Consider the following 13,400-nt stretch of genomic DNA (forward strand, 5'->3'; position numbering starts at 1 on the left):
CTAACAAATTCCATTATAGGCCTCATCATCTGAAGCAGAATTGTTTTGCTAACAACAGTTGCCAGTGGAATGAAGATCTGCCCAAGTGCAATTGTTCAGGCAAAGAGAGAGGGACCCAGGGGCAGGATCTAATATCCAAAGGGGCTTGGTCTTAGTCATTAACTGTTTTTTATGAAAGCCCGTCACTGAAGTAAAATAAGAACATCTGACCATGGTCAGTTCCTAAGGTGCTGAGTGCTGAAGGGGACCGTTGGTGGGAGGAGGTGGGGGGAATCAGGGTTCTCTCTTGATCCCTAACCCTTGGTTCTGTTTTGTTTGAATGTTGCAGGAGAAGCATCTTTCAGAGGTTTGAGTCCTGCTCAGGTATGGTGGAAACAATGACAGGATGAGAGGCTTTTGGCTGAGATGCCAGACAGAGGGAGGAGGAAGGGAGGGGAAAGAGTGTTTGTCTTTGTTGTGGACCTGTGTGTAGTGAGTTGCTAGATAACAATTCTCAGTCTACATTACTTAAGTATCTTCTGCAGACGGTCCTCTTAAGGCTTTTGCAGCTGGGAGTTGAATGAAACAAGCATTTAATGAGGCAGGCCTGAGGGGCATTGACAGAGATGTATGGGGAGTTTGTTCTGACACCGCCTAGGCTGCCCTGTTTTCATGGAGAAACAGGATTGCAGAGCCTGGGGCTGTCCATGCAGAACATCTGGGAGTTAATGCCACTGAAAACACAGAGCCAGCAAATCCCTGCCCTCTTCTGCACTTCAGTTAAACATAATTACTGCTGAGCAAATGGACTTAATCCAGGCTGGACCCAGCAACAAGCCTGAGTCTTTCTCCACTTTCACTGAATGGTGGTTCTGCCTGAGGGCTTGCCTACAGCATTTGGTGCTACTACATTGGTTTACAAGTGAGGAAAAATGTTTCTAGTCTCACTGTCTTTTCTCAGGTGCCTCCCATAAAACTGGACTTGGGTGCATTCACAGAGTGGGTACAGCATAGGCAGTGCCTCCTTCTGCCCAACTTGTGCACTGGGATGGATCTGCCTACAAGGCCAGGGGCAGCATTACTGTGCTGATTGTAACTGGGTTGCTGTTGAGCAGTGTCTCCCTCATTCTCAGCAGAGACTGAAAATCTGCATTCTAATACCCTTGACCTCTGATCCCAGCACCATGGGCTCTGTTTGGAGCTGTGGGGACTCATTCATCAGGAACCAGACAAACTCCCCCATCCTCATTTTTAGCCTTACTTCAGGGAAGACCCAGGGGTATGTCTTCACAAGATATTGTACCGCACAGTAGATTGATTACTCCCAGTTTACAATTGCGGGGCATTTACTGTGCAGTAAGTTAGGCTATTGTGCAGTTAGCCTGAACTTGTAGATGTTGACCAAGAGCAAATTTGTTCCTGGCCAGCCTAGGCAGCAGGGGGCCCCAGCGGACCAGAGCCCTCTGTCTCTGGTTCTGGTGCTTCTCAGCTTCTGGCTCCCCCTGGGAGCCAAGGGGAGCCCTCTGCCCCCTGTCCTTGCTTCTGGCTCCCAGTATGGAGCTGGGAGCTATAGAGACTGAACAGGGGCTGGAAACCCAGCTCCAGCTTGCTCTTCGGAGCAGTTCTGCACAGTGTGGAGTTGGGAACTCCAGCCCCTGTTTGCTCTCTGGAGTTCCCAGTTCAGCACCATGCAGAGCTGCTCCAGGGCACAGGTGGGGGCTAGGAACCCAAGCAGGGTAGCTGATGATGAGCCCCATATCCTTCCACCCACCACTTCATAGGGGGCTGCCTGGGGACTGTCCCAGTGAGCCCTCTGCTGATTGGGAGGGCATGGGACAGGGTGGGTTTGATTTAAATAAAATCAATGTAAATCTCAGTTTAAATCACTGGTAAGGAAGCCTCAATTTAATCATTGTTTTCTACAAAAAATGCATTCTTGTTGCTTGATATAACATTAATACATATTATTCACAACTTAGAGATAGATGTAGGTGTCATCTTTAGAAGGTACATACTATACATTTTAAAACTCTGATTTTGATTTTTTTTCAGATTAATTTTGCAGCTAAATCAGAAAACTGAATTATGATTTGGTTATTTTATTTACCAAAGTTAATTGAAGCAGATACTTGTGAAGCCACTGGGAGGTGAACTGTCTCCAGTTCACTAGATTAATCATGGATATTTGAGGGATATTTTTGCCATGCTGTATTAGGAGGACATTGACTGAGTGCTGCAGCCATATGTTATTAGCTTGGGGCTTTCTTCACTTTCTTCTAGGTTTCTTCTCATCTTTGATTTCTTCTCTCTCTTACTGCCTGACAAGCCTGCTGGCATGTTAGGGTTTCCCTTCTACTATACCAATCCCTCACTAGATCTCAAATCAATGGATAGGCTATACTCAGAAACTTATCCCTCAAGACCTCTGGAATATTCTGGTCAAATGTATCTCTTTTGTTTCTGGTGTCCCTCTCTCCTTGCATTTATCTCTACTCTACCCCAACAATCCTCTATTCATTTAACTTCTTGAAACTTTGCACTTTTAGAGAGAGGTACGTGTTTGACTTTGCGTACACAAATTTGCAGAAAGACAGTAGGGCTGATGGGTAGGTAATCAGGTCTGTTATCTCTCATCTCCATATACTGCTGTTAACAAGGATGTTATCTCTGGAGAGACAAATCCACAGTTTGAGAACTGAAACTAAGCAACACAGAGATGCTTAATGGGATTTTCTAGACAGCATTGAGTCCCACTGGGTAAAGTAGTTTTCTTTAATTTTTACTAATCTGTAGATGAGCCTCTGGGAATCCCATAAGATTGGGCCCCTAATATAGTCCACGGCCTGTTGTGACCTATTTATAAAACTTCTAATAAGGTTACTTGAATATATTGCCTCTAATAATATATGATTAGAAGTTATAATCCCTATTCTTTGAGCTTTAACATAGTTTTAATTTAAGATATCTTTACATGGGCTTATTTTTTTAAATAGCATCTAAACAAAAAAAAGACTAAATTAAAAAAATCTGTTTTAAATAAAAAAGAATTGATTAAAAAAACCTTTTTTTTAAATCATTGATTTTATCCACCCTGGCAGGAGTTCACCAGCAGGCGCCCTGCCTGCAGGACAGTTCCTGGCCAGCCCCCTGTTGAGCAGGAAGCTTGCCAGCAGCTGCCCCATATCTGGGGCAGGGAAGCCCTGCCCAGCAGAGGGCTTGCTGGCAGCTGTGTCCTGATGTTCATGGGGCCAGTAGAGTTCTGCCAGTGGCAGCAGCAGCCATTTCCCAGCCCTGTGCACATCAGGTCCCGTCCCTGCCCCCTATGCCTCACCATTATGGGATAGAGCTGTCCTGGCCCTGTGCACATCAGGACTAGCATTTATGCCCCTTGCCGCTTATGCCTCTTGCCAGCACCCATGCTAGCACTCGGGGGGCAGAGCAGGGTGGGAGCAGCCCTGTTCCCAACAGGGTGCATGTATAAATGTGCTCCTGGGGAAGGCTCAATGCAGTAAATCTGTATTGCATTAATAGCACATGTAGATACGCCCAGGGGCTATAATAGTCCTGTTAATATACAGAGTTCTGTTGCTGCTCATGAGTAGAGCTTCCCACAATCTTCTCCTTAGTTTGCCCTATGGTGGGATCTTACCTTGGGTCTGTAGAACTGCGTGGCTAGTTTGGGAATCCACTACTACTCTCCTTTGTGTTTAAATGCTGAATCCATATGGAGTCTGGTGTTTTCTCTCCTTTACTGTGTGTTCCCAACTCCAGGATTCTCATGGCTCTTTCAGGACTGTCATTACTGTGAAGTGATGTCACTTGAGTGCTGGCTGTAAGGAATGGTCTGACATGAAGCTCAGCTGTCCTTGTTTTATTAGACTTTGTGTTTGAAGCCTTCTCTGCCTCTGGATTCACAGGTTTAAATCCCAGCAAGGCTTATTCAGTCCATATAGATAAATGAACTTCTTTGCAGTTGTGTTAATAAGATAAGAACCAAGCCCTTGTTTAGTGAATGTGATTACTAAAGCTTTACGGTCAGGTTTCATAAAAGCAAAAAGTTACCTCGCTTTTTGTACCTAGCTTTATTTCCCTTTTTCCCGACATCTTTCCTCCTGTTGTTTGGTTGTTATGTTCCCCTCAGAGGTGGCTGTGTTTTAGTGATTAAATAAATCTTGTCATGTGTATAATTTACAAAATGCTTTAGGGAAATGTGTAATGGAGAGTTCTATGGGGATATTCAACCAATTTGTTTTTAGAAGCATGGGTGACTGGTGCCTCCTGAGTCACTTACCTCCTCCCTTATCACCCCAGCAGCCAGCCAGTGACTGGGGGTGGGTCCCCCTGCAGCCAATCACAGCAACCCGGAAGTGGCAGCAGTGCACTGCTGGCACTTCCAGATGGGCACGATTGGCCTCAGGGATCGCTTCTCCTGGCGCTCCCACTCCCTGGCCAGCGCTCTCAGCAGGGGCACCGGCATTCTTGCCTGTTCGCCCTGTCTAGGAATGCTGGCTGTCAGGGGGTGCACCAGCACTCTCAGGGGGTGCACATGCACCCTCTGTTCATTGCCACTGTTTAGAAGTAGAGGAAAATATTGAGAGCTCTTTTTACAAAATAGGCTTTTCCTGGCTTTTGGCACATTCAGCATCTAGGCACTGGGAAATAAAAAATTCGAAAGTAACCGTAATGGGGACTCTAGCCTTGGAGGCATGTCAGGATTGTATTAACATGCATGTGTCCGTCTCACTTTAGAGCCAACTCTTACTCAGTTAATTGATGAAATAGCACAGGACCGGCTTCAAGTTTTAAAGCAAAACATTAAGGATTGCTTGGAATTACTGGACCCAAATGAGCTGCCCACCACTGGGGAGACTAAAGCACTTCCCATCACCACTTGGGAGGCTGAACGCAAGAGAGCAAAGGTTAGTCCTAGCTACCAGCCTCCTGAATGAACATCTATCCTAACTCGCTTTGTTCTTTTGGTCTGTGACCACCTGTCTGGGGGACAGTTAGGGGAGGTGTTGTGGAGGAAAGTTGCTGTGACTGGTATGGATTTCCTAATAGAAGAAATTAAAAAAAAAAAATCCTTTGCCTTTGAGAGAAAAGGGCAGAGTGTGGGAAACAATAAGGATGGCTGTTCCAGTAAGATCCTTCTTCTGCATTTCCTGGAGCAGTGCTGCATTGGGTTTGATGGAGTCACCAGATCTCCAATTGAATGCTCAGGCCAAATGTCATTGGCTAAAGCTAGCTGTTCAGGTCTCTCCCCTGATCAGGAAAAGAGCAGCCAGTCTGCCTGAGGATGCTGAGAGTACCAAGGCACAAGAGAGATGGCCTCTCATCTGTTGGGTCAGTGTGATGGGGTCTCCAGACCAACTGTCTCTCTCCCTGTGACAAAAGCCTCTCATTTCAGATGAGCAATGACATCTTCACGGTCTCAGCAAGCTACTTGGTGATCTGTCCTGAGGAGGAAGCAAGGATGAGCAGTGCTTGCCCATCAGGTCAGTGCCACAGCCTCACCAGTGGGGCCTGTTCAGGGAATTGGACCCATAAAGCAGGGGAGGTTATTGGAGAACACACCACAAGTGTACCTGTACAGTTCAGCAGTATGGGCAAGGCTTCAGCCTAGGCATGCTGCATACCTGGGGATTGAGGCTTTATGAGCTTCAGGCTCCTAGTGATAGAAGTTGCTGTGGCACAAGGCCCTCTGGTTTTGGTTCCCCAGGGATATTCAGCACGAACATCTAAATGAGATCCTCTTGAGTGACTTTGGTAACTCTTACTCAGCCATCTATCCATGTGTTTGCGCCAAGGGTGTCCATTCTGTAGCAGCTGGGTTCTTCTGACTAGTGTGTGCCCTCAGGTTGCTCTGGATTATACTTAGGGCTTCTGATCTGCATGTTTAAGAAGGAACCAGTTTGTAGGGCCATGCAGACAAAACTGCATTCTTTGGGGGATGTTTATCCATGTGAGGTGGGAAGACAGCTGGCATATCAGTCTCCAGCTATGGTCTTTCACAGAACCAGCAAGAAGTGAGATGCTGTCTCCAGCTGAGAGCAGGGAACAACAGATCCTTCACTGGTGGAGATGGGAGCTCTGTATCGAGTGATACTTATGGTACTGGGGAGGGCTTTCTGGTGTTCTCAGGGAATGAGATGTTCCCAGACCTATGATAGACAGTGTCCCTTTCATTGTAGGAGCTTCCCAAGACATTCCTGAGAGCAGCAGCAATGACAGGGACCTAGATGACCAGAGCATAGTAGCATATCCCATTGGTGAGTAAAGGAACCTGAACTAGTTGTCTGCAGCCTGCCTAATCTGTTTCGGCTTTTTCTTTAGAATTTTCCCAGCCCTACTTTTTTCCATCAGCACGTGGAGTGTGTGGAGAGGATATTCCACAATTCCAGCTACCTTCTGGACTTTAGTGTCCGCAACATGTATTTTAGTACAGGACATGGGGCAAGACCCTCAGTTCACATGCTAGGCCATTTGCCAGTTGTTTGTCCCAGATTTGCCCATTCCAGCATATTCAAGATAACTACTGATGTGCCAGCTGTGCTGGACCAGCTTCTTCTGTGTTGAAACATAATTGGCTAGCCCTTGGATGGCAGGGAGTATTGGCTTCCTCTCCTCTGGACCGTGATCAGCCATGCCTTTGTCACCTCCTGGCAAGGTACCTGCTGTTTGCTCTGCTTGGAGTCTCCTCCTATTATCACCTGCTGCAGAAGGCCAAGTGGCACAGATGGCCACAAGTGGATCATGTCTGTAAGTGGGGTCTCACTCCCTCCAAGTGCCATTCAGGGTACTGGCAACATGGCGCTGTTTCACAGAGTGCCCCAGGTCATATGCCCACTTGCAGCAATTGCTGTCTGTTGGGAAGCACTTTGTCAGCTTCTAGAGTGAAATTGTCTGGGATGGCCATAACCTATGGCATGTGTTCCACTCTGAGTGCAGAGCCTGAGCTCAGTATCATTCATGATACTTTGTCAGTTGTTCATTGTTTTTGGCTTAAGGACAACAGTTCTGCATCAGGCACTGTTGGCAGGTCTATGTTGTTTCTTCTAGGTCGTATGGGTACTTTGCTCTACAGGCACTAAGTAAGATGGGTGAGTCTGTTTCAAAACAAAACAAAACAAAAAAGCAACATGCACACAGAAACCCCAAAGGAATCCCTGTCTCGTGGATAAAAAAAGCATGTGACAGGGAAGGTGGCCACAACTTCCCTTCACTTCCTTTTAGCTGCTGCAGGTGCAGTGAGTGAGGGATACTATTTAGATCCCCTGCTTTCTGCAAGTCCATTCATAGTATCTGATGAAGTAGGCAGTCATCTGTGTAAGCTTATGTCTAGGAACTAATTAATCTCCTATCCTATCTGTGTCTTTGTCATATCTTCTGCTCCTTTGAAGGTATTTGTTTATTGAGAGCTAGCCTGACCACTTTTATTTTAGAACCAAAGAAAAGAGAAGTGGAGTAGTACAAAAAGAACCATCTTTTATCCCTGCTGAGTAAAGAGGCTGTTCAAACCCAGTCAACTGTGCCTAGTATTTTGTGTGTGTGCAGCACCTAGCACAATGAGGTCATGATCCATGACTGGATCATCATTATCAATCGTAGATTAAAGGATTACATCCTTCATTGCTTTTATAGACTGGGCTATACACCCAGCTAGGCTTCTCTACCCTTATTATGACTGTCCAGATGCCCTCCCTTCCCCAGCTTCAGGGTTAGGGTCATGGTTGCAGGGGTGTAGGCACTAACAAGAATGGGGACACAAAGACTAGCTAGGAGTGTGGAGGGATTGGATAGATCGAGGTGGTGAGAGGTTTCTACCAGAATCAGGCCAGCCGGATGCCTGTCCAGTGCTGCAGGCAGAGGAAGCTGTCTGTGCCCTACTGGAACACAAGACCATGCCTGGGTCATGTACCCAGAGCCTGTATAATTATAAACATCAGATTACTGGGTATCAAGCTCTTCTGGTTTTTACTACAGTCAGGCTTGGGGGCTTCCCACAGGACTGGGAACTTGGCAGTGGGGGAGTGGTAACAATACTGCCACTGCTCCCCCACTGCCAAATTTCCGGGCCCTCTGTGGCTGGATCACGCTCTGGGCAGGCCAGCACCATGCTCCAGTTTGGGCCCATGGACCAAATCTGGCCTGCAGGTGGACCTGGCACCACTCATCCAGCCCATGGAATGAAAAGCTTGGGGTACCACTGACATAGAACATTTCCTGAAATTTTAGGTTTGATCAGATATGTATTGAAGAAGTTGTTATTGCATCACAGACTGACAGAGCTATGTCATCATGTTCCTTTTGCTCACTCAATAGTTGCACGTCCAGGATAAGGGACTTTGGTGATCTGTTCACCTCGCACTTAGTTACATCTGCAGCAGCTAAAAGGAAGCAAATATTAGTTGGGGCCACTTCCCTTTTTTTTCTACCCTGAGCATCCAGCCAGAATCACTGATAAGCAGTGATCTTTCCTTCTTTCATTAGTTTCCGCCACAGCCTGTATGCCGTTTCTAGTATCTGGTCCCTGGATTTCCTGATAGATTGAGTCTGAGTGGGCCTTGCTATATCTTGACCTTTACAGGATTCTGAACTCAAGCCTGAAAAACTGCTTACTTCTTGGGTGGGGATGTGTACTATTGGTGGTATTGGAGCACTGATGAGCCCCAGTTAGGGATCAGGCTCCCACTGTACTAGGCACCACACAAACAGAGCACAAAAGATGATTTCCTGTCCCAGAGAACTTAGAAGCCATCTCAGAACAAAAACACATCCTCGCAGAGCTGAGTTCAGAGGAACACAGAAAATTGGGGTGTACGGATGTGCTTTCCTCGTCAAGGGGAGATTGCTGTCTTTGTAGGAGTGTGAAGAAACGCAAAAGTTTTGTGTAGCATGTGTGCGTCTGTTGGGTCCTTGAGCCTAACCTACAGTTCTTTTGCTCGCTCATGTAATTGGCTTGTGGGATTGCAGTCTAATTTCAGTCTTGGTTTTAGTGACAGAATTTGGGGTGACATCCCCAAGTTTGGAGACATCCCTGGATAATCCATGGAACAGGCTTCAATCAGTGTCCCTTACTCTGACCTCCTCTTTTGAAGGTAAGTATATGCACAGGCATGTAACCTCTCATATAGCAATGGAAAACAATTTTTCTTCTCCTGGCTGCAAAAATATGGTGCCATCTCTCAGCCTTAGGAAATGTGGACCATGGTTTTTTGTGTGCACAAGCAGGGAATGGGTCTCAGAAAAATGTGCCCTGTAGATTACAAATGTGTATTCAAGTGCCTGCTTTGCCTGTGTAATTGCATCTGCCATTCAGCTGTTCACATACACTAGTGAACAATATAGCTTATCAGTCCCCATAAGTAGCTGATTTACTTCTGCAAAGTACTGGTAGTTGGCCACTCAAGAGGAGAAATTGGTCAGGAATCAAGTGTTTCTTTGAGTCAAACTGTCTTTAGAGTCCTGTTTCCATGACCACAAAAGGAAAGGGACAGGAGGCAAATTCCTTGCTTACTACACCAATCCTCTTTCAGTCAGCACCTTACCCTAAAATGCTGTCTAGGCTCTTTTGCCAGGTTCACACTACCTGTCTACTCCTTTGTTCCTGAACTATGCAAGGTCTCTCTCATACACCCTGATGAATAGCACCATGTGAAACTGCTTCATGCAGTTTATACTCCTGGGCAAACTCATGCACACCTTTTGTGCATGGACTCTTCTGCAAAGCTCTGCAACTGGAGAGTGCCTAGAAGATCCCTGAGTATGGACCTTACATCATGAACTGTCCAATATCCTTTTGACTTACAGCAAACAGTGAATTGTGCCACACTTCTGCCTCACAGACCAGGTAATTTGGCCTGGCTGTCTTGGCTGCTCTTGGGCCCTTGGAGAGGTAGTAGACATGTAGCCTCTCAAGCAGGAGAGAAGGCTACACAGGTAACTCCATTTACCAGATCAGAGATGCTGTGGTGCACAGGAGATCAGTCATGACATGGCAGCAGTGGAAGATAGCTCCCCAAGTATGTGCTGTGAGCCAGAGTTATGTGTGATGAAGAACAGAGCCCCCAGTTCTCAAGAGGGGAGGAAAGAGGAGAATAGAGATGATGAAGTATTGTGTTTCTCCCCTGTCCTGCTGTCTGGCATCTGTGCCTTTGCCCTGGGGGACCCGCAATGAAACTACACACATATTCCCATTTGGCTGCTGCTTCTGCACCCAGCGAAGTGAGAGGCACAAGTCGTTGTGAGGCGAGAACAGCCCAGAGGCCTTCTAGAGAATAAAGGGAATGGCTTGGTATGAGGAGGAGGAGGCAGTAGGACAGAGAGCACTGAGGGAGAATGTCAGCAATCCCAGGATGGTGGGGATGACACTCATAGTAAAGCAGCGGCTTACTTTAACTTCACACCATTTGGATTTCTTTGGCAGCTGGCCTGACTCTGCTGGTGCTAATTGTGCTGTTAGCTAGTCAGACATCTTGGCCCCATCTGATTTTCTGGCAGTTGCAGTGAAAGGCCTAGAAACAACACGAGTTGTCTCAGCATAAGCCTCCATTGCCTTTCTCCCCACATCTCTCCCAAGAAGCAGCCTGGGAAAGAAAGAGACCTTGCTGTGAGTCTTGCTGGCCAACAGACTTGGTGGGGTGGACTAGGGAAGCAGGAGGTGGCTAAGGGAAAACTCCAAAAGAAACTCGCACCTACCCCTTCAGTGTTGGAAGACCCACTCAGCTGTGTTGGAAGACCCACCCAGTCCTGTTTTCACATGCTTCTGGCCTTCTGATAGGCACATCTGAATATTGTCTTGGTGGGGCTTAGGGCTGAATGGCAGGACACCAGTGCCTCTTCCTAAATAGTCCTGAGAGTACATAAGGCATGTTGGTAGTTGTGCTACCTTCAGGTTTTTTGGCTGTGAGTAAAGAATAGTCGAGTTAATGAGTCCAGGTTGCCCTTGTACATTTGTGTTGCACTGGAAGGTTCTTAACTATCAAGTGCAAAACCTATCCTGTTTGCTGGAGCAAGAGACGCTTGCTTTGTTTTCAGCTCCTTGTGCACTAATGGAGAACTGCAAATGTGGCACAGAAATGCCTCAATCCCATTATACCAGCCTTTCCTGGAATGTGGAAAAGGAAGAGGTCCTGGAAACAGTACTATTGCTGTTCGCTTTTGCCAAGCCCTGTGTTAGCATATCTTGTTTGCTGGGTTGAAACAAACCTGGCCATGTGTTGTTTCTTCAGGGTTTTGTAGGCCAAATATCTTTCCAAATTGGAAAAGCTTCATGAACTAAAAATCATCCACTTCTGAGGAATCCCAGGACGTAACTGACAGCTCTTACCTTGCAAGAAATGATTCCACGCTCAGCTGAAAGTGTAAGGGTCACTGCTTTTGCATGCATGTTGTAGTTCAGCTGAGATCCTATTGGTGAAAGGCAGCTTTCCCAACTGCATTTGTGTAGGAAAGGCACTGCTGAACCTGGCTGTTCTGGTAACTCGCTTTTCTTCCCTTTTACCAGTTTGAATGTCTTGTCTTGTTCTCTCTTGTCAGAAAAGTCCATTAATCAGCCCAGCCCACCAAAAATGCAAGAGACCGAGCTAGCCAGGTTTGCAGAGGTGGGGCCTGATGCACTGCCTGACAGCAACACCCCTGATTTGGAACCTGAAAGCCAGAAGTCCCATTATAGTCCGTTGCAGGATGAATCAGCTGAGATTGCGATTCCCTTGCTGCTGTCATCTCCCAGAGGAACTTGCCCCACAGAGTCTGCTAGCCAAAGGTCAGATGTCATTTTTCAGGCCACACCAGATGCAGCAAAGAATTTCTGCTTTTCTCCAGCTTCTTCCATTGTAGGCAGTAGTAGCAGCAGCAGCAGAGCAGATGTGTTTGGGTCCTCTGCAAATGGGACTTTTAAAGAACAGGCTGATTCCAGTTGCACGGTTTCCCCTTCAAGCACAGAGAAGAACTCAACCAGTCCTGTATGCAGCAGTAAGCACAGGAGGAAGTTTGGTAAAAATGGCCAGGACACAAAGCACTCAGGGGTAAAGAGAAAGCTGCTGGTGGGAGCCAAGGAGGCCCACAGCAAGACCCACAAGAGAGCCCAGAACAAACTTGCTTGCATAGATGATCCCAAGGCCAGGGAGAGCAGCGCAGACAGAAAAGGAGTGGGCCACAGACCGAGGCTGGAGTTTGTAAATGCTCAGAGAGCCAAGAAGACCCAGATGGAGGAGGCTGTGCTAGTTCCAGAGCCTCCCTCCTCCCCCTGGGACATGGAGGAAACTCCAGAACAGGAGAACAAATGGGCATCGGCAGTGAATGAGGAGGAGTCCTGGCCAGACCAGCACAAAGTCCAGTATCAGGTAAACTCACTCTTTGTTAGCTTTGTCCCTCAAGAGGTCTTCCCTTTCCCAGGATTTCTCATCTTCCAGCCCCATTGTCCTGCTCGGAGCCCCCAGCCTTTCTGTTCGGAGTCAGTTGGCATTAGAGAGGTCACCATCCCTCTCTTCCCTCTGGGCTAGTGTTCCACGTTTTCATTTTTTTCCTGATTTTCACCGAAAAATTCCCTGATTTTTTTTTTAATATATAATTTGTATTTGAGGCCAAATTAGCTAAAACTAATTCCAGATCCAAGAGTCCAGAACCGTAAGTGGTCCTACTACTGGCATACATCGTCCACCTGCACCTGGGGCTTCAGATGTTTCCAAAACCTTTGGCAGGCATCCTACTTGTGGGCCCAACCCCGCAGGCTTGGGGTTTGGATGCCCCCAAGTTTTCATAGACATTAGGGCTGGAAGGGACCTTTGTAAGATTATTAGGTCCAGCCTCCTGCCCAAGGGGCAGGAAGTCAGCTAGGGTCAAAGGATCCCAGCAAAATAAAGCATCCAAATGTTTCTTGAAAGTGTCCAGAGTAGGTGCTTGCACCACCTCTGGGGGAGTCTTGCTTGCCCTTAGCCATAAGGCCCTTGGAGCAAGCAAGGGAGGAGACTGCCATTTCCATAAACTGGACTTAAAGCTGCTGCACCTTGGCAGGTACTGAACCACACCGAAGAGTAGTTCTCCTGCGAGGTGGTTCCAGAAAACTGCCTTCTTGGACACAGATACATGGTATTTCCCCTGCCAGGTTAAGAAGCCACTATGCTTGATCTGAGCCTCGGGTGAGGACTGGCTGGGGGGTGCTGATAAGCTAAAAGTGCTGGTTACCTGAGGCATAGGTCCCCAGCCAGACATGGGGGCAGGCTGCTACTGCGGGCTGCAGGAAGAGCTGGCTGCTGCTGTGGGGGCTGCTCCAGGCTCTTCCCGGGGGGTGTGTGCCCCTGGATCTGCAAGCTGGATGAGAGCAGGCTGCTGCCCACCTCAAGCACCAGGAAGAGCCTGGTACCGCCAAGGGCCCCGGCCTGCAGCAGCAGCCTGCTCTTATCCTGCGGGCACATCTGGGG

At 47.4% G+C, this 13,400-nt stretch overlaps 1 protein-coding gene across 3 annotated transcripts in view; it reads left to right on the forward strand.

Moving 5' to 3' along the window:
• Nucleotides 1-13,400, forward strand: part of ACD (ACD shelterin complex subunit and telomerase recruitment factor) — a 31,249-nt gene that overhangs the window by 13,031 nt on the left and 4,818 nt on the right. For 2 of the 3 annotated variants that reach the window (XM_090062617.1, XM_090062618.1), the window contains exons 7-12: nucleotides 329-363; nucleotides 4,729-4,898; nucleotides 5,387-5,474; nucleotides 6,171-6,248; nucleotides 8,976-9,077; nucleotides 11,518-12,323. In XM_090062617.1, the coding sequence (XP_089918743.1) occupies nucleotides 329-363; nucleotides 4,729-4,898; nucleotides 5,387-5,474; nucleotides 6,171-6,248; nucleotides 8,976-9,077; nucleotides 11,518-12,323 (1,279 nt within the window). The remainder of the gene's footprint in view (nucleotides 1-328; nucleotides 364-4,728; nucleotides 4,899-5,386; nucleotides 5,475-6,170; nucleotides 6,249-8,975; nucleotides 9,078-11,517; nucleotides 12,324-13,400) is intronic. The other variant, XM_090062619.1, reaches the window with a different exon arrangement.

Source organism: Crocodylus siamensis, chromosome 9 (genome assembly GCF_052110815.1).
Source record: "Crocodylus siamensis isolate JL-2025a chromosome 9, ASM5211081v1, whole genome shotgun sequence".
Classification (NCBI taxonomy): Eukaryota; Metazoa; Chordata; order Crocodylia; family Crocodylidae; genus Crocodylus; species Crocodylus siamensis.